We start from the raw sequence: 20,761 nt of genomic DNA, 5'->3' as shown, positions 1-20,761 counted from the left end.
AACTCACCCTGCTCTCTTCTGTCAAATATTTTCACCATTCTGTCGTTAATCTTCTCTTCCCTGACTGTTCTCCTTCCTTGTTAAAAGTGTTGCGGTTGCAATGTGGACAGTAGTGCCTCATCATCCCTGACTTCCCGGGACTAATGCCATCCCTCTCTCCCTCCATGCCTCCCCACCCAGTCTCCTCTCTCACACGTCTGACTCTATGCTGGAGAGTTTCTCGTACACGTGCCCGTTGCTGCCATTGAACGGGCGCTGTATTGGCCCCACACCCAGCGTGGAGCCGTGGAGGTTCCCTCCCAGACACAGGTCCATAGGGAACCTGGGGGCCACGGTGGACATGACCCCAGAAGTGGCAGTCGCTGGCAAGAAAGATGTCACACCCACGGAGCCCCGGAAGTCACTTCGGCTGTTTTTTGGGGGCATCTGCTGCTGCTGCTGCTGTTGCTGTTGTTGCTTTTTCATGTAGTATTGTTTGGCACCATGCAAGAGACACTGGTCGTCACCAAAGGTTGGAATAAAGGGGTTTTGGTTGACCCTATCCGGGTAGAGAGATTTGGATAAGGAGTAGGTTCCTCCTCCACCGCCCTCCATCATGGCTCTTTCTCTGTCCCTCATGTCCCTCTCCCCCACTGAGCGGCGGTGAAGGCCCTCGCCACCTCGGAACAAGCCGAACGGCGACCCTGCTTCTTTGGCCATCTCACCACCGTAGAACAGAGGGTCTCTGTCTCGCTCCTTCTCCCTCTCTGAGCCTCCATGCCTCTCAAATATGTGGGCGAAGGGGCTAACACCCTCCATATAGCGCTCCTTCTCTTTTAAGCTAACACTTCTGGGAGGAGGCAACATCCCGCTCATTCCTGCACCCCCCATGCCCCCACCGCCCCCTCCTAGATCCCCCATGATCCCCCTGACTCCGACTGCCTCCTCTTTCTGAAGGTCTACGAAGGTGTCGCACGAGTGTTGCCGTCGGAGGGGCTTTCCAAAGCCGGCAGACTTCCTACGCTGGGCTTGAGATTGAGGCTGGGCGCCTCCACTTAACCCCACAGCCCCCATGCCTCCGCCTTTCCCACCCCCCATCTGTTCCAAGAGGTGGTTGTTGTCCTCACTGATGTCGTACAGGTTGCCTGTCTTTTTGCAGCCCTCGCAGCGCATGCAGGTGGCAGAGCTGGGACGGCTGTTCCCTCCACCCCCCGAGGATCCACAACTAACCCCTCCACCGTACCCGCCTCCCCTCTCCCCCGCCCCACTGCCATGCATCGACATCTGCTTGCCCCCTCCTCCGCTGGCACGGCAGTTTCGACACTCCCAGTCTCCTCCTGCCAACCCCGCCCCTGATGTGCCTCCCCCACTCTTAGACTCTGATTTCTTGGGTTTATTTTGTTTAAGGAAGTCGTCCACTGACACCAAACTTGTACAGTTCCCCCCGCCGCCTCCACCCCCCCCTCCAGGACCGTCTGTCAGATCCACATGTTCCCATTGGGGGACACCATCTTTGGGGCGGAACTGGTCCAAATAGAAATCCCTCACACTCTCTTTGTCACGGAACAGGTAGGATGTGCTCCCTGCATTGCCGCTTCCTCCTCTTTTGCGTTCGGAGGCCAGTAGGGGCGGGGAGGAGGAGCGGTGGCCGTGGTAGTGGTGGTAGCCTGTGTGGTAGGGCTTTCTCCGGTAGCCCAGCTCAATCTCATCCAGCTCTCGTCTCGACTTGGCAGAGGCGGGCCTCTTTTTCAGGCTGTCGCGATACTGCTTACGCTTTTTAGCGTTGCCCTCCAGGTTCCCGTAGGTGACTGTGTGAGTGGAGATGTCTGAAACATCTGAACGGATGTTTCCGTCATCCTCTCTGCCCCCTCCCCCACAGTACCTGTCGTGCCCGGGGATGTAACCTGAGCTAGAGGCCCCTCCCTTGAAAGAGAACTTTCCGTACAGGTCTGACAGTCCCGATTTGAAGCCCGGCCCGGAGGGTGGGTTCTGACTGGCAATCAGGTCAAACTTACTCATGTTCCTGTGGGTCAGGGCAGAGCGTGGCTGGGTGGTGAAGATGGGTGCCACTCCTCCACCTAAACTGTCACAGTCAAACATGCCCCCTTCCAGAGAACTGTTGCTGCCCAGGCTGTGGGGTCTGTTAAGTGGCGGGCCGCTGAGCCCCAGGGCAGAGCCTCCGTGGTGGTGCAGGTAGTGGTCCTGGTACAGGTTGCTGTCCTTCAGGTGGAGGTTCCCGAATGTCCTCTCCACCTCGTTGATGTAGTCGCTGAACATGTTATCCTCCGGCATGTACGGGGGCTTGCAGTCCGAGTGACCTGCCAGGCTGCGGCGGTGCTCGGAGATGTCGTAGACGGATGACTCACGACGGATGAAGTCCAGGGCACTGTGAGGTGAGCCGTTAACCCCGGACAGGGAGGCCATGTTCTTAGCGGTTCGGAGCAGACGCAGGATGTTGGATTGGGTGTTGTTCATGGTGACCGATGGAGAGTCAAGAGCTGAGCTGCTCTTCTCCTCGATCTGAACCCCGTGGATGCAGCTGTAGATGCCCTGTGAGTGAAGAGGGTCATTAAGCAGCATTAGAGAGGGTAAGGGAGAGTCAGAGGCAGAATAAAGGAGAACTAAAAATAGGGCTTCTAAGAGTAGACTGAGGAGAATGAGAGGGAAACAGAGACTGATAAATAACACAGGCATGTACATAGCCTATGCAACAGTTGAACATTAGACCGTGGAACATAATAATATCTACACTACTGGTCAAAAGTTTAAGGACACCTACTCATTCAAGGGTTTTTCTTAATATTTATATTTTCTACATTGTAGAATAATAGTGAAGACGTCAAAACTATGAAATAGCACATATGGAATCATGTAGTAACCAAAAATGTGTTAAACAAATCAAAATATATTTTATATTTGAGGTTCTTCAAATAGCCACCTTTTGCCTTGATGACAGCTTGGCACACTCTTGCCATTCTCTCCACCAGCTTCACCTGGAATGCTTTTCCAACAGTCTTAAAGGAGTTCCCACATATGCTGAGCATTTGTTGGCTGCTTTTTCTTCACTCTGCGGTCTAACTCATCCCAAACCATCTCAATTTGCTTGAGGTCTGGTGATTGTGGAGGCCAGGTCATCTGATACAGCACTCCATCATTCTCCTTCTTGGTAAAATAGCCCTTACACATCCTGGAGTGGTGTTGGATCATTGTCCTGTTTAAAAACAAATGATAGTCCCACTAAGCACAAACCAGATGGGATGTCGTATCGCTGCAGAATGCTGTGGTAGCCAAGCTGGTTAAGAGTGCCTTGAATTCTAAATAAATCACAGACAGTGTCACCAGCAAAGCACCCCCACACCATAACACCTCCTCCTCCATGCTTTACTGTGGGAACCACACATGCGAAGATCATCCGTTCCACCACACTGCGTCTCACAGAGACATGGCGGTTGAAACCAAAAATCTCAAATTTGCACTCCAGACCAAAGGACAGATTTCCATCAGTCTAATGTCCATTGCTCGTGTTTCTTGGCCCAAGCAAGTCTCTTCTTCTTATTGATGTCCTTTAGTAGTGGTTTCTTTGCAGCAATTAAACCATGAAGGCCTGATTCACACAGTCTCCTCTGAACAGTTGATGTTGAGATGTGTCTGTTACGTGAACTCTGTGAAGCATTTATTTGGGCTGCAATTTCTGAGCCTGGTAAACTCTAATGAACATATCCTATGCAGCAGAGGTAACTCTGGGTATTCCATTCCTGTGGCGGTCCTCATGAGAGCCAGTTTCATCATAGTGCTTTTAAAGTTCTTGAAATGTTCCATATTGACTGACCTTCATGTCTTAAAGTAATGATGGACTGTCATTTCTCTTTGCTTATTTGAGCTGTTCTTGCCATAATATGGACTTGGTCTTTTACCAAATAGGGCTATCTTCTGTATGCCACCCCTACCTTGTCAAAACACAACTGATTGGCTCAAACACATTAAGAAGGAAAGAATTTCCACAAATTAACTTTTAGGAAGGCACACCTGATAATTGAAATGCCTTCCAGGTGACTACCTCATGAAGCTGGGTGAGAGAATGCCAAGCGTGTGCAAAGCTGTCATCAAGGCAAAGGGTGGCTATTTGAAGAATCTCAAATATAAAATATATTTTGATTTGTTTAACACTTTTTTGTGTTAACTCACTACATGATTCCATGTGTGTTATTTCATAGTTTTGAGGTCTTCACTATTATTCTACAATGTAGAAAATATTAAAAATAATGAGCAGGTGTTCTAAAACTTTGGACCGGTAGTGTAAACAGAGATAAGTCAAGTGTCCACTTCTAGTCTGGATTTGACTCCTTGTTTATTGTTTCTCCATTAAGTGGTAAAATACAGATTCACATGGACTGAATGTAATACATCTAACGTATTTCTACTGTATGTGGGTATACGAGACAGGAGAGCGAGAGAAAGTAGGAGAGAGGAGAGGATGGGGAGATGATTGATAATGACAGAGATGTAGTAAAGCCCTGTGGGTCTCAGCGGTCAATACCTTCAATCAATGTGATTAGAATTCAGCTGAACAATACCCCGTGGCAGTTAATAAATACCCCCGGCATCGACTGTAGACCGCCATGCAATAACATAAACCTCCAGAGAGAGGATGAGGCCATGAAACACTGACATAATGATGACAGAAAGACAAACCGTGCTATTTGCATCCTGTGATGTATAATACGATATTGAAATACAAATGAATGGAGAGTGGGGTGAACGAGGTGTGACAGATGGATGAGTGGGATCAAATCAATCTCAACCAATGATTTTTAAAACATTTTGTCTGGGAAATGACAGCAGAGGTAATAGGACCCTTTGGCCGCCATTAAAGGTCAAAGGTGTACTGGCCAATGGCAATGATTCCTTAACAGGGTAATTTTCATGTCATCTGTCCTCTCTCTCAGCCTTGATGCCATGACAACCATGATGCCAACCTTGTTCCTTGTCAACTCTTTCATCAGCGAAACAGCGCCCCTCTGTCTCTGTATGTGTAGGTCATCTACAGTATCTGATGCTGTCTGGTCATAAAGAGTATGACATTGTTGCCGCCCTTAGCATTGAATGCAATGGAAGCCAGCGAGCATTTTTCCTCCCTTGATAAAAAAAAAAAAACATATAAAATAATAGCCAATCAGTGTTGAGGTAAACTGAGTGAGCTCAAATGTGAATGGTCCTGGGGCACCAAAACAAAGTGTCAAGGGAAGCCAGTTTGGATTTGGCTTCACACCAATCACATCACATCGAGAGCAACATGTCATTGACAGAAACAACTTGAATTGTTGCATCTCGTTGTGTTGTTGTCTTCCGGTGTCTAGCAAGCTAAAAGTGTCCCTTTTCTAAACTAGCCATGGATGGAGATAGGGATTTGGACTTGTGGTTTTACTTCATCTCCGTACTAGTCAATGAATATACAGTGATTCTGATCCAACCATAAATTCATACATTGTTGTGCCCCTGAACTGAGAGGATGGAAGTTCAATATGTAGCTAGACGTAGTAGGCTGTTAACTAGCTAACGTTGCCCATGAAAGGAAGTTAGTCTAGCGAGCAAGCACTTTAGCCAGGTAGCCTAGGACAACATAAACTAAAAGTGTGTACTGTATGACAGCGTCATAGACTGTTTCATCAACATGAAAGAGAGAAGGATGGCATTGGCGTTTCTCTACACACACAAATCTGAATTGTGGACAGCCACATCATATTTATCTTCTGTTGATTGGACTAAATAGTTTTTGGTATTTTTTAGTTGTCACTGTATTAGACAAAGCAGAGGTGATTTGATGAAGTTGAAATGGTGCTGGAATAGTGGAGGCAGCTCCTGTTTTCTTTGTGACTTGCGGGAACTCTACGTGGTTCTAAATCAATAGTCGTTTAGTAGTCCGAAAATGTTGAAAACATTAACTTGCTTGACCATGTTGCAGGTCATGTAGCTTTTTGTTACATGCAATATGTTTTGTGGACTTTACCAGACAGATGTTGCTCTCTGGTTTTGTGATGAAACAAAGGTGTGATTGAATTTATTCTGCCACTGTGTCTTATTATTGTCTCGGTTTTAGGCCTATATCACAGTGGCAAGGCATGTGAACTAACAAGTTATAGAGCAAACACAATTATCACAACACATAGGTTGTAATATGGCTTTTTTTCTGGCTTGGCTTCCCCAGTGATTTTACCCACGCACCGCTACTGACTCTCCCATATTCTCTGTGACATGCTGTCCTTGTGTTTACTCAACCCTCAACCCTTGGCAATGTTAGACGACATCATGTGTGCTCCGTTTGAGCTGTTAGCAGAGCTGAATCAACAAAACAACAGAATGCCTTCGCATCATCAATGGTGCTTCATACTCAACTGAGATACTCCACATGCCCACATAAAGTAAACATTCCCAGACTGTCTCTGGGAGTATTTGGGCAGTGACGTGTGAATGGTAATAGCTCTGGTTCGAGCCTTAGAAATGTAAAGTCATGGAGGCACCTACAAACTATACCTTATTACAAGAGTGTACATGTGGTTTCAAAATCAACGATTCACTAGCTGCCCTGTCCTTGAGTAGCCTATACGTGGCTTTATGCAAATAATACTACCATGTGATCATTTGAAGATGCAGCAATTAGGTTTAATATATTTACAGTACTTATCTAAACTCTTAGCTAACGTCATTAGATGGTTTCCTAAATCAGTGTGATGAATTAGTTAGTGAATTAGTTACAGTGTAGAAAGGGGAAAGAGGAATACCTTGGCTAACGAAGCCCTGCTTACTGTTTTTCACCAGCGCAGAGGAAACTGTAACCAAGGGCTTGGACACTAGACTCCAGTCAGCTGTGACAGATTTCTCATTCGTACAGTGCTGAGTTTAAATGTTAATTGTGGTAATAATAATAACGTTTATTGGAGTATGCCGTGAAATTAAGAAACAGAATCAATCCAGTGCCACAGGGAAAGAGGCGTCAACGGAAAATATCAAACTAAATGAGAATGAACCAATGTGAAGCCTTACCCCAGGATTGAGAAAAGAGAATAAACCATCCTTTCCCCTCACATCGGTAACAATGATTCGTTTTTTTTATTACGACCCAAATTACGGCGTGCCGTGTAAGGGCACGGGACAAAGACCAAACAAACGCGTACACAAAACACGGTGTTGAAACCCAAACAAAAGAGCGAGGAGCACCTGTAATAAATACACAAGCGCACAGTGATTATCACACGGGACGAGACTTGTAATCATCTGCGCAATGCACAAGGGCACGAAAGCCCAAAACACACAGCACAGGTACTCACACGCACCAACGGACATTGGAACAATAATGGACAGCCCAATGGAAACCAAAGGGTACATATATATATACATATATATATACAAATACTAATCAGTGGGAATAGGGGCCAGGTGTGAGTGATGAAAGTTCCGGAGGGATCAGTGACAATTGTTGTTTAATTTGTCCCTTGAAAATCTGGTATGTGGCGATGACTTCTAATAAATAAACATATTGTAGGTTTGTTTCCTCTGAATATTCTGGAGGTGCTATATAGAACCTAAAAGGGATCTTCGGCTGTCCCCATAGGAGAACCCTTTGAAGAACCCTTTTTGGTTCCAGGTAGAACCTTTTTGAGTTCCAAAGACCCCAAAAGAGTTCTACCTGGAGCCAAAAAGGGTTCTGACTGGAACTAAAACGGGTTCTCCTATAGGGACAGCCGGAGAGGCCTTCTGGAACATTTTTTTCTAAGATTGAACTGTATTCAAGGGTCACATCCAGATATTTACCGTCACAACAAGGAAATAATATCATGAATACATGTCATAATGGAACCTCACACAAATACAAACATTAATTTTCCTCATTCTTGTCCTCATACAAATGCTAATGGTTTAATCATCAACGCTTACTGACCAATCTGTCTTTGGAATGACAAGCCAACTGCCATGGATACACACCCAAACAACACACTGACAAACACATACTAAAATTGACACTATAACACTAGACACAAAATAATCAACTGTTTTTCCTCTGCCCTGGTTTTCAAATGAAACGAGCAATGGATTGTGTGGCACTGTCGTACATGAGCCACGTGGTTAACCCCGAGCGTTTCACCTTGGTGAGTTACACTGGAGCCATGTCAAAACAGTTGGACTGCAAATCAAATACATTGGGGTGACTTTGCTCCCAGGAGAACCAGTAATCTACCCTCATTTCTCCGGCCGAATGAACAATTGATTTTGGCTCAACATTTTGTAAATATTTACCCCGGATGTGAAATGGGCATTAGCATCAAAACAAAAGAAGAAAGCTGTCTGTGTTCAAACTAAACTCAGAGTTTGGCATTGGTTGGCCACTGTGGACATAAACTACATGCTGATTTCTGCTATCAGGGCCGATAAGCCCTCTACTTGACCAGGTTTCCTTATGGACTACCTTTTCCAAGAATAGAGCACTCTCATTTACTGGGTATTAGAGACAGTAAAGTTGAGGATGTGAGGTTGATGATGAAGGTCATAACTCTAAAATGATGCCAAAGGGTCGCAGATGCAGATCACAGGACCACAGGAAGAAAACCTAAGTGAAGAACAGCCATGTATGAGTGTGTGCAGACAGTTACTATGGGTATCTGAAGTGGACTGGCTCACCCTGCTGATGGAGAAGACGAAGCCTGGCTTGCCCGTGCAGTAGCCCATGAAGCAGAAGCGCAGTTGCCAGTAGAAGGCATGCTCGGCGATGAAGGTGATGAGCGACAGAGCCATGGCCGCCCCCAGCATGTAGAAGACGCCGGCCATGTTGTCCACGTCCAGCTGGCTGCTCATCACCTCGTTCTTCTCATGGTGGCAGATCCCCGTCAGCCACATGGCCTCCAGCTCCTCCATGTCACCTGGAGAGAGGGACAGGATGGAGGGAGGAGTCAAGGAAGAGTGGGGACGGGAATAGGAGGGAGAACGGGAACAGGCGGATGGAGGGAGGAGTGGGGACAGGGTATGGAGAAGGAGGGAGGAGTGGAGGGAGAGAAAGGAGGGAGTAGAAGAAGGGAGGACATGATGTAGCAAGAGGATAAATATCGGAACGGGAGATTTATGCAAAGTGAGCAGAGAAAAGGTATAGGGATGAGGGTTAGGGAAAGACAATTGAAAATATAGGTCTGAAAATGATACCTAAAACTGTAGAGGACAAACACTTAAAGGCTAATGCATGCAAGCCTTTGGTGGCAATTTAATGAATACAGTTTTACAATACATCCCAGTTTTCATATTCATGACAGGACACAGATTCAGCAAATAGACCCATGTGTGCGCGTGAGTATATGGAAATATCAGTGTGCGTGCATGATGTGTGTGTCTACGTGTCCAGCCATGTCCCAGAGTCTCTATCTGTCTCTTTGTGGGTCACCTTGTGTAACATCAGCAGCAGTTAGTTCTGGCGGACCGTGCATGAACACACACACACAAACAAACAAACAAACAAACAAACAAACAAACACACACACACAAACAAACAAACAAACAAACAAACAAACAAACAAACAAACAAACAAACAAACACACACACACACACACACACACACACACACACACACACACACACACACACACACACACACACACACACACACACACACACACACACACACACACACACACACACACACACAAACACACACACACACACACACACACACACACACACACACAGATGATCAAACACAGGGCCCACTGCCTGCTGCGCGGCTCCTGGACGACAAGGGCGACTGGTGTGAGAGATGGGGCTCGGTGGCGTCTGCGAGACCAGAGCTCCCTGGGGCCCTAGGCATCCTCCTATGCTCTAAGTGACTGTCTGCGAGCCTCATCATCAAACCAGCCAGGCCCCCGTCTGCACCCGTCATAGGCCCCTGGTCTCTCAGCACGTGAGGATCGCTTTCTCCATCTAGGTCACACTGAGAGGAGTGCATGTTGGGGCGTGTCAATGTGACATTGAGGGCCACTTGCTAAGTTTTGGCTGGCTGTACACAGGGGACAGCACAAGATGATGACCCATATTCACACATGAGAAATTCTACAAGAAACTGTATACTATACACATACACAATAACGTATTGTCACCGATCCCTAAATACAGAAAACACACTCCTTATACAAAGCTTACAAACAGGTCTTAAAACACACCTGTACATTCAGTAGGCAGACACAGAGACCGACACACACAGTCTTCGTAGGGCTGACCCACATTCACACACACCCCTTGTCCACAGAGTGTAGAATACACCAGCAGCTTTACTGGCACCTCTAACTAGGACACTATAGTGGGGCCTGGAGGGGCCTTGGTCCAGGATCCTCAAGACAGGCTGGAACACACCCAGATAAAGAGGCTCCAGCACAGACAAGCTGCAGAGAGAAAAACGGCTTCTATATGGCTTCGAATGCAGCTCTGACTGGTGCTCAACCAAGGTGGGACACAGCCTTACTATACACCATATAACATACATAGACAATACCTGTAGGATTGTGTGTTCTATATTTTAGCCAGTTGGCAAGTATGCCAAAAGTACACAGTCAGCTACAATTCCATGGGGGAAAATTACGGCAGCACACTCAAATAATTTCCCAATCTTTTTGTTTTATTGCATTTCTCTTCAGATGAAGGCAAGTAATCTGACCGGAAAAACCTGGCTGTTTTCCATCAAAGAACCCCGTTAAAACCCTCAGTAAAATGGCACGACTCCCTAGCTGAAATACATGAAGTCAAACTGTATGTAATTCTAACTGAGGGCCAATCTCACCGTCTCCAAAGAGCTGAAGGATGGCCAGGTCGACGTGTCTCTTCCAGCCAGACTCCTTCTGGATGGCGATGCCGTAGCCCGTGGAGGCAAACACCTTCCCACTGCCGATGGTCACCAGCTTACAGCCCTCGTCCCTCCCGGCCATGTAGTTGAGCACTGCTGCGTCGTAGATGAAGGCGTCCAGTTTACTAACGAGAGAATTTACAGTAATCACTTCTGGCCCAGCTTTACACTGTAACTACTCATCCCAATTAACCTGCTAAGTAGCCCTAATGTTGTGATAAGGATAATAGACTTCTGCCTGCTTTGCCAAGGGCTACAGTTGTCACATACTGTATAATGGTAGACACTGTTGTGCTGGGAAATGAATAAAACCAGAGCTTTAAATGAGGAACAAGGAGAATAATTCAACTAAGATATTAAAAAATACATAAAAGAAAATAGAATACATGTTCACCTATTCCCCCAGTCTAAGGCCCCATTCCCCCAACCTAAGGCCCCATTCCCTCATTCCCCCAATCTAAGGCTGGCCCATTCCCTCAGTCTAAGGCCCCATTCCCCTTATTCCCCCAGTCGAAGGCCCCATTCCCCCAGTCTAAGGCCCCATTCCCCCAGTCTAAGGCCCCGTTCCCCTTATTCCCCCAGTCGAAGGCCCCATTCCCCCAACCTAAGGCCCCATTCCCTCATTCCCCCAATCTAAGGCTGGCCCATTCCCTCAGTCTAAGGCCCCATTCCCCTTATTCCCCCAGTCGAAGGCCCCATTCCCCCAACCTAAGGCCCCATTCCCTCATTCCCCCAATCTAAGGCTGGCCCATTCCCTCAGTCTAAGGCCCCATTCCCCTTATTCCCCCAGTCTAAGGCCCCATTCCCCCAGTCTAAGGCCCCATTCCCCTTATTCCCCCAGTCTAAGGCCCCATTCCCTCATTCCCCCAGTCTAAGGCCTCATTCCCTCATTCCCCCAGTCTAAGGCCCCATTCCCCCAGTCTAAGGCCCCGTTCCCCTTATTCCCCCAGTCGAAGGCCCCATTCCCCCAACCTAAGGCCCCATTCCCTCATTCCCCCAATCTAAGGCTGGCCCATTCCCTCAGTCTAAGGCCCCATTCCCCTTATTCCCCCAGTCTAAGGCCCCATTCCCCCAGTCTAAGGCCCCATTCCCCTTATTCCCCCAGTCTAAGGCCCCATTCCCTCATTCCCCCAGTCTAAGGCCTCATTCCCTCATTCCCCCAGTCTAAGGCCCCATTCCCCCAGTCTAAGGCCCCGTTCCCCTTATTCCCCCAGTCTAAGGCCCCATTCCCTAATTCCCCCAGTCTAAGGCCCCATTCCCCCAGTCTAAGGCCCCATTCCCCTTATTCCCCCAGTCTAAGGCCCCATTCCCTCATTCCCCCAGTCTAAGGCCCCATTCCCCTTATTCCCCCAGTCTAAAGCCCCATTCCCTCATTCCCCCAGTCTAAGGCCCCATTCCCTCATTCCCCCAGTCTAAGGCCCCATTCCCTCATTCCCTCAGTCTAAGGCCCCATTTCACTTATTCCCCCAGTCTAAGGCCCCATTCCACCATTCCCCCAGTCTAAGGCCCCATTCCCTAATTCCACCAGTCTAAGGCCCCATTCCCTCATTCCCCAAGTATAAGGCCCCATTCTCTCATTCCCCCAGTCTGAGGCCCCATTCCCACTCCTCACCCAGTCTAATGCCCCATTCCCCCTCCTCACCCAGTCTAAGGCCCTGTTCTCCCTCCTCACCCAGTCTAAGACCCCATTCCCCCTGCTCACCCAGTCTTCAGACCATAGAGGGCCTCATCCACATTCTTCTGGTGGAACTTGATCATGTAGCCATGCATCTCCTTGTAGTTGTTCTTGATGTTCCTTTCCGTGCTGCCGTTAGGGACCGTCCCAAACCGGAACGGAGGGGAGAAGTCATTGGGTCTCTGAAACTGAGGGGAGGAGATAGGGAGAGAGAGAGACACAGACGGGGCAAGAGAGAGAGAGAAGAGGTGTAGAAATAATGATGGCGTGAGGAAAGTGGTGGCAGGCAGAGGACAGAGTGAGAGATAGAAATCAAGGGAATCAAGGAAAGATGGACAGTGAGATGGAATGGAGGTGAGATAAGGAGAGGAGAGAGCTAGTAAGAAAGAGCGAGTAAAGGACGAATTAAGTTTAATGACAGGCCTTACCTTCTTGTCGCTGAGTCCAGACACCTGGTCCACATACTCCTCCTGGATCATGAAGGCTGCCAGGTTGGCAGTGTAGGAGGCCAGGAAGATGACAGCGAAGAAGGCCCACACCGACACCATGATCTTACTGGTCCAACCCTTGGGGTTCTGCACTGGGACAGAGTTGTTGAAGACCAGACCCCACAGCAGCCAGATGGCCTTGCCGATGGTGAAGGAGGGCCCTCCAGGCTCTGATGGAGAGACAGGTAGTGATCACAATGAGCAGTGGTCTCAGGGAGGTGTCTCAGTGTTGTAGTTATGTTGTGGTTAGCTGTAGGATCATGAAGCACAATGTGGCTAGGGAAGCTGGAGGAACACGAATGATTGGACCACGGTGCTGTGTCATTCTGATAAACACCTGTGTTGTAGTGCAGATGAGGCTTTAGTCCACTACTAAGGTTGCCTATTGTTGTTGAATATATGTGTGCTGTCACTACCACACAAGATTGAATCCATCATGATAATACTTTTTGGCACATCAGTTGTATTTACTGTTCTGTAAGTAGCCACCATAAGTATCACTAGTTGGAATCCAACATTTGATCCAATTCGCACAAACACTGAATTCCCAAGACTACTGTATGACCAGCTAACAATAGCACTCCTACAATGCTTTAGGAAAGAGGGTCTTATTCTCCAGAACATGAAGGATGAGAGAGATTAAAAAAAGATATGGTCTCTAAATATAGTCCCGGCATGAATATGATGGAGAGACGTTGATTATTTATTTTAAGCTGGGAGATTTAATAAAAACGGGCCCATCCCTGTCAGGCCTGACATGTGATTCCTGAGAATATGGAAATGCATGTAAAACACAGGGCCCACATTAAAATAGATGAAGATCCAGGGGAGGCGTGTTGAAATCAATGAGAAGAGACTTCACCTGCACTGGGCTCTGAGAGGTGAAGGAGGACAGGAGGAGGGGCTGGGGAGGAGGGTGATCAGGGTTTACTGGCTGCCATGTGGGAGTTGGGGAAGGTCACTGTGCAAAGCAGTGTGTGTGTGTGTATGTGTGTGTATGTGTGTGTGTGTGTGTGTGTGTGTGTGTGTGTGTGTGTGTGTGTGTGTGTGTGTGTGTGAGAGAGAGAGAGAGAGAGAGAGAGAGAGAGAGGGAGAGAGAGTGAATGAGCAAGTGACAGAATGAGGAAGAGAAAGAGAAAACTGTGTATGTGTGTGTGTATGCGCATGTGTGCGATTGTGAGAGAGATGTCCGTGTCGGTGTGGAGCCAGACCCTCTCACCTCTACCGTCGGCCAGACAGCGGTTGTAGCCCACAGGGCTGAGGTACTCAAACACAAACACAGCAATCGCCGAAACCAGCAGCAGCATCACGAACATCATCACCCACACATCAGCACTGAAGGGCTCTGAGATAGAGGCAGAGAGAGAGAGAGAAAGGCCAACGGAGGAAGGGCGAGTAAGATAAAAATATGCAAATGAAGAGTACACAGAGAAACAAAAAGTGAGTGAGATGGAGGCGAGGGAGAGGAAGTCAGAGAAAGTGGGAGTAAGAAAGAAAATATCGGATGGGAATGAGACAGACAGAAAGAGAGAGATTTAAGCACATTATAATTCAGTCTCAGTGCACACTGGATGGAACATTTGGGTGATACTGTAAAGTTGGCAGCGTTTGCAGAGTTTGTTTGTGGGTCACACTCACCGAGGAAGGCAGAGGGCGAGACGGTGCCGTTGCTACGGGATACCATGACGCTGATACCTGTCTCGATGAAGGGAACCGAGAAGTCAATGACCTCTGACCTCTCCTTGTTGATGGTGAGGGAGCCCACAGCCATGTGGGCCTTCTTCGTCTCCACCTGAGAGAGAGAGAGGTGGAGAGAGAGACGGTAGGGAGAGAGAAAGAGAAAGGTCAATGAGAGACAGTGTCTACACATCAAGAACAGTCCAAGTGGAGACTTGTGATCAACAGTGCGGGAGGGGAAGGAGAGAGAAACAGAACGAGGGAGAGAGAGAGACAGAACGAGGGAGAGAGAGAGACAGAACGAGGGAGGGATGGAGAAAGACAGAACAAGGTAGGGAGAGAGAGAACGAGGGAGGGAGGGAGGGAGAAAGACAACAAGGGAGGGAGAGAGAGAACGAGGGAGGGAGGGAGAGAGAGAGAGAGAACGAGGGGGGAGGGAGACAGAACGAGGGAGGGAGAATTGGGTTAGCAGAGTGGGTCATGGCAGCTTGAAATAGCCACCCCATTGCCTCCTCCTCTCTCTCCTGCCTGCTTTCCATCCCTCCCTTCGTGCCCCTTCATCTCTCCAGGTATATTTAGCCCTAAATACCTGGGCCCTACAGCACCGGGGTAAAGTGGGACAGAACTGACTGAGTTAATAAGGTGTGAATGTGAATGACAGAGGGAGGGAAAGAGAGGGGGGGGTGAGACTTTTTCCTTTACCTGTGGTCTGTAGATTTGCGTGCCAAGGATTTGTTTGTGTTAGTGTGTGTGTGTCCCCCAGGGGAAGCAAGTCTGTCCAGCAGTGTACCCACTTCCTCTCTCTTTCCGTATTCTCCCTCCCACAGCTTGTACTCTCTCCGTTATGAAAGTGACCTGTGTGGGTGGTACTGAGAACGAGCGAGCGAGCGAGAACTCTTGCGTGTGTGTTCTGTGTTCACGTCTGTCGATGTTTGAAGCCAAACTCACGTAATCAAGAGTATTGCCTCAAATATTTTGGATTACGAGGATTAGTAGCTGCCTTCCCTCCATCAATGCCGACACCAGTGAGCAAAATGAAGTCAGCACAAAATGGAGAGGACCAACTTTAACCCTGCAGTGACTTCTTTCTCTCTTTTATGCACAGCTCTGGTGCATTGTGTAAGTCAAGAGGCATCTATGTGATCCATGCGGTCGTCGTGTGCAGATCCGGGGTCATTAAGAGTGTGAGATACGCTTTGAATAAGAGAGTCTGCTAAATGGCTGAAATATATACTGTCAATGTGGATTATACTGTAGTAGGACAGTGGATATGTAGTCCTGTCTATGACAGTGGATATGTAGTCCTGTCTATGACAGTGGATATGTAGTCCTGTCTATGACAGTGGATATGTAGTCCTGTCTATGACAGTGGATATGTAGTCCTATCTATGACAGTGGATATGTAGTCCTGTCTATGACAGTGGATATGTAGTCCTGTCTATGACAGTGGATATGTAGTCCTGTCTATGACAGTGGATATGTAGTCTTGTCTATGACAGTGGATATGTAGTCCTGTCTATGACAGTGGATATGTAGTCCTGACTATGACAGTGGATATGTAGTCCTGTCTATGACAGTGGATATGTAGTCCTGTCTATGACAGTGGTTATGTAGTCCTGTCTATGACAGTGGTTATGTAGTCCTGTCTATGACAGTGGATATGTAGTCCTGTCTATGACAGTGGATATGTAGCCCTGACTATGACAGTGGATATGTAGTCCTGTCTATGACAGTGGATATGTAGTCCTGTCTATGACAGTGGATATGTAGTCCTGTCTATGACAGTGGATATGTAGTCCTGTCTATGACAGTGGATATGTAGTCCTGTCTATGACAGTGGATATGTAGTCCTGACTATGACAGTGGATATGTAGTCCTGACTATGACAGTGGATATGTAGTCCTGTCTATGACAGTGGATATGTAGTCCTGTCTATGACAGTGGATATGTAGTCCTGTCTATGACAGTGGATATGTAGTCCTGTCTATGACAGTGGATATGTAGTCCTGTCTATGACAGTGGATATGTAGTCCTGTCTATGACAGTGGATATGTAGTCCTGTCTATGACAGTGGATATGTAGTCCTGTCTATGACAGTGGATATGTAGTCCTGACTATGACAGTGGATATGTAGTCCTGTCTATGACAGTGGATATGTAGTCCTGTCTATGACAGTGGATATGTAGTCCTGTCTATGACAGTGGAAGGTTATTCCAACCAGAACATCCTCTGCTACAGTAAACTCCCACTACGTATTTTTACCCACAGCCTTTGGGCTGTTACCAAGGTGAGGGGCAACATTAGAACTTTCCTGAAGTTAGAACAAAGTGGTAAACTAAAAACCAACTTTAACCCTGCAGTGACTTCTTTCTCTCTTTTATGCACAGCTCTGGTGCATTGTGTAAGTCAAGAGGCATCTATATGATCCATGCGGTCGTCGTGTGCAGATCTGGGGTCATTAAGAGTGTGAGATACGCTTTGAATAAGAGAGTCTGCTAAATGGCTGAAATATATACTGTCAATGTGGATTATACTGTAGTAGGACAGTGGATATGTAGTCCTGTCTATGACAGTGGATATGTAGTCCTGTCTATGACAGTGGATATGTAGTCCTGTCTATGACAGTGGATATGTAGTCCTGTCTATGACAGTGGATATGTAGTCCTATCTATGACAGTGGATATGTAGTCCTGTCTATGACAGTGGATATGTAGTCCTGTCTATGACAGTGGATATGTAGTCCTGTCTATGACAGTGGATATGTAGTCTTGTCTATGACAGTGGATATGTAGTCCTGACTATGACAGTGGATATGTAGTCCTGTCTATGACAGTGGATATGTAGTCCTGTCTATGACAGTGGTTATGTAGTCCTGTCTATGACAGTGGTTATGTAGTCCTATCTATGACAGTGGATATGTAGTCCTGTCTATGACAGTGGATATGTAGTCCTGTCTATGACAGTGGATATGTAGCCCTGACTATGACAGTGGATATGTAGTCCTGTCTATGACAGTGGATATGTAGTCCTGTCTATGACAGTGGATATGTAGTCCTGTCTATGACAGTGGATATGTAGTCCTGACTATGACAGTGGATATGTAGTCCTGTCTATGACAGTGGATATGTAGTCCTGTCTATGACAGTGGATATGTAGTCCTGTCTATGACAGTGGAAGGTTATTCCAACCAGAACATCCTCTGCTACAGTAAACTCCCACTACGTATTTTTACCCACAGCCTTTGGGCTGTTACCAAGGTGAGGGGCAACATTAGAACTTTCCTGAAGTTAGAACAAAGTGGTAAATTAAAAACTCTGCTGCTCTCTGCCTCAGTGCAGCTGCTGCTACCACTGTATATTAGAACTGACAACAACCTTACCTTGGGACCAATGTCGTTTACGCAACATCCTTATAACACAAACTGGACTTCCATGGAAGACTGCTCTTTACCCTTGAGTGAGGTACTTAACCTGACTGACATTAGCTAATGCCCAGATGAACAAACTGGTGACATGGAAGTGGAAGAGGAATGTCTGTCTATAAGTCACTCAGAATGAGTTTTCCTTCCAGGTAGCTCCAAGTTGATAACAGAGGGCATGGTTCCGGTTGGGATAGCCACTGACACAGATACAGACAGACACAGACACTGGCAGACAAACAGAGACAGACAAACATAAGATACAGTAGACAGATTGATACCTGCAGACTGCCAAACAGACAGACTGACACAGGTAGCTAACCCCCATGACACCATCATACACAGACAGACTAGCTGCAGCTCCAGAGGCCCACCTCTCCCACCATGCCGTTCCAGGTGCCGTTGATCTTCTTGCCGTGTTTTCCGTTGGTCACCAGGTAGAGGTCGTAGGTGAACTTGACGTGCTTGGCGATCTTCTTCAGGATGTCGATGCAGAAACCCTTACAGCAGCGCTTGATATAGATCCCAGAGTCGACGGTTTTATTTCTAAGAGCGAGAGAGAGAAAGGGAGAGTGAAAGAGAGAGGGAAAGAGAGAGGGAAAGAGAGAGGGAAAGAGAGAGAGAAAGAGAGAGGGAAAGAGAGAGGGAAAGAGAGAGGGAAAGAGAGAGGGAAAGAGAGAAGGAAAGAGAGAGAGAAAGAGAGAGGGAAAGAGAGAGGGAAAGAGAGAGGGGAAGAGAGAAGGAAAGAGAGAGAGAAAGAGAGAGGGAAAGAGAGAGGGAAAGAGAGAGGGAAAGAGAGGGAAAGAGATCGAGAAAGAGAGAGAGAAAGGGAGAGGGAAAGGGAGAGGGAAAGAGAGAGGGAAAGAGAGAGAGAAAGGGAGAGTGAAAGAGAGAGGGAAAGAGAGAGGGAAAGAGAGAGGGAAAGAGAGAGGGAAAGAGAGAGGGAAAGAGAGAGAGAAAGAGAGGGAAAGAGAGGGAAAGAGATAGAGAAAGGGAGAGGGAAAGGGAGAGGGAAAGAAAGAGGGAAAGAGAGAGGGAAAGAGCGAGGGAGGAGGAGAGCGGCAGAGAAAGGAGAAAAGCATGCAGAGAATTAGCATAAAATGGAGGAAAGGAAGAGAGAAAACAACAGAACAGAAGAGGGGGAGATATAGTAGGGGAAAGTGCAACAGGAATAGACAGACTGAGAGAACGTAAAAAAATATGTAAAAGGTGAGGGAGAACAATAGTCCTTATTAACATCTCCAGGCGGCAGGCAAAGATATGTTTTCCATGCTGAACAACGTATGTTTAGACAGAGATTAGATGGAGGGGAACATTATCAGCATGCTTAAAGCGCTCGGCTTTCTAGAGACTTTAACAGAGTACTTCCTACCCCGCTAGCCTGGATTTGGATACCATCAAGGCCATGTTGCCACAGCAGAGTGAGACAGGGTGGAGAGAGGAACATATTGAGACACAGGACAGGACGTACCCACACAGTTAGAGGCTTAATACAACTCAGTACAGATGTAGAGATACTGGAGGCAGATGGCAGGTACTCATAATGTACTGTAAGAATGGAGTTTGAGGGTCTAAAGGCTTTTGTATGCCCCTTATAGTGGAACACTATAAGGGGCATAACTAGCATTATTATACAGCTTAAAATTATAGACTTGGACACTGCTTTGACATCAATACTTTACATTATAGTTGAAAACATTATTCTGGTATTATACACATTACATTAGTATTAAGGATATACATTGTGTAACAGACATTGTACGTGGCACTAGACAGTGTTGTGGAGAGTTTTCCCCTCACATTGTTTGGAGCTGTCTCCTGCAGGGCACAGTGTTCCTCATACACGTGCCACTGAGGGGGTCAACGTCCTCCACGATGACAAACGGAGCCTCCTCCAGCGTAACGATGGAAAGGTGGTCGTCCTCCCGGCTCTCTGCCCCTGAGTAGATCTCAAAGCGAGGCCAGACGTGGTACTTCATGGACAGGGAGCCGTTCTCCCACTTCCCCACCTGAGACAGTAAGCAAACACACTCCATAAGGCTGGCTTCTGTGTTCACATTGGAATTCTGGTTTGGATTCAGATTGATGTCTGCATTTGGGGGGACTATTTGACAATGCATATTTAGTTGCATTGTGGAAATGGGCCCCTTGAAAAATTAATTTAAATTCAAACTGCTACTATTTTTATTATAATAAGGAAGCATTAATGAGCCTTAAACAAACACCAAAACAGTTGGGGACAGAGTGAGTGAAAGAGTGAAAGACAGACAGAAAGAAAGACAGACAGAAAGACAGACAGAAAGAAAGACAGACAGAAAGACAGACAGACAGACAGACAGACAGACAGACAGACAGACAGACAGAAAGAAAGAAAGACAAACAGAAAGAAAGACAGACAGAAAGACAGAAAGACAGACAGAAAGAAAGAAAGACAAACAGAAAGAAAGACAAACAGAAAGAAAGACAGACAGAAAGAAAGAAAGACAGACAGAAAGACAGACAGACAGAAAGAAAGACAGACAGAAAGAAAGGAAGAAAGACAGACAGAAAGACAGACAGAAAGAAAGGAAGAAAGACAGACAGAAAGACAGACAGAAAGAAAGGAAGAAAGACAGACAGAAAGACAGACAGACAGACAGACAGAAAGAAA

General features: G+C 47.0%; 1 protein-coding gene across 1 annotated transcript in view; it reads right to left on the bottom strand.

Moving 5' to 3' along the window:
• Window positions 1-132: 132 nt before the first annotated feature.
• The window catches only part of LOC139364858 (glutamate receptor ionotropic, NMDA 2B-like), a 110,992-nt gene continuing 90,363 nt past the window's right edge, over window positions 133-20,761 (bottom strand). Inside the window, exons 8-16 of the mRNA XM_071102009.1 lie at window positions 19,912-20,120; window positions 18,486-18,657; window positions 14,655-14,808; window positions 14,236-14,361; window positions 12,957-13,186; window positions 12,556-12,716; window positions 10,791-10,978; window positions 8,653-8,891; window positions 133-2,529 (exon numbers count right to left, since the gene is read on the bottom strand). Coding sequence (XP_070958110.1) covers window positions 190-2,529; window positions 8,653-8,891; window positions 10,791-10,978; window positions 12,556-12,716; window positions 12,957-13,186; window positions 14,236-14,361; window positions 14,655-14,808; window positions 18,486-18,657; window positions 19,912-20,120 — 3,819 coding nt within the window. The 3' untranslated portion in view covers window positions 133-189. The remainder of the gene's footprint in view (window positions 2,530-8,652; window positions 8,892-10,790; window positions 10,979-12,555; window positions 12,717-12,956; window positions 13,187-14,235; window positions 14,362-14,654; window positions 14,809-18,485; window positions 18,658-19,911; window positions 20,121-20,761) is intronic.

The sequence above is a fragment of the Oncorhynchus clarkii genome, chromosome 13 (assembly GCF_045791955.1).
Source record: "Oncorhynchus clarkii lewisi isolate Uvic-CL-2024 chromosome 13, UVic_Ocla_1.0, whole genome shotgun sequence".
NCBI lineage: Eukaryota > Metazoa > Chordata > Actinopteri > Salmoniformes > Salmonidae > Oncorhynchus > Oncorhynchus clarkii.
Note: the sequence above shows the minus strand (reverse complement) of the source record. Positions and strands in the feature narration are given on the sequence as shown.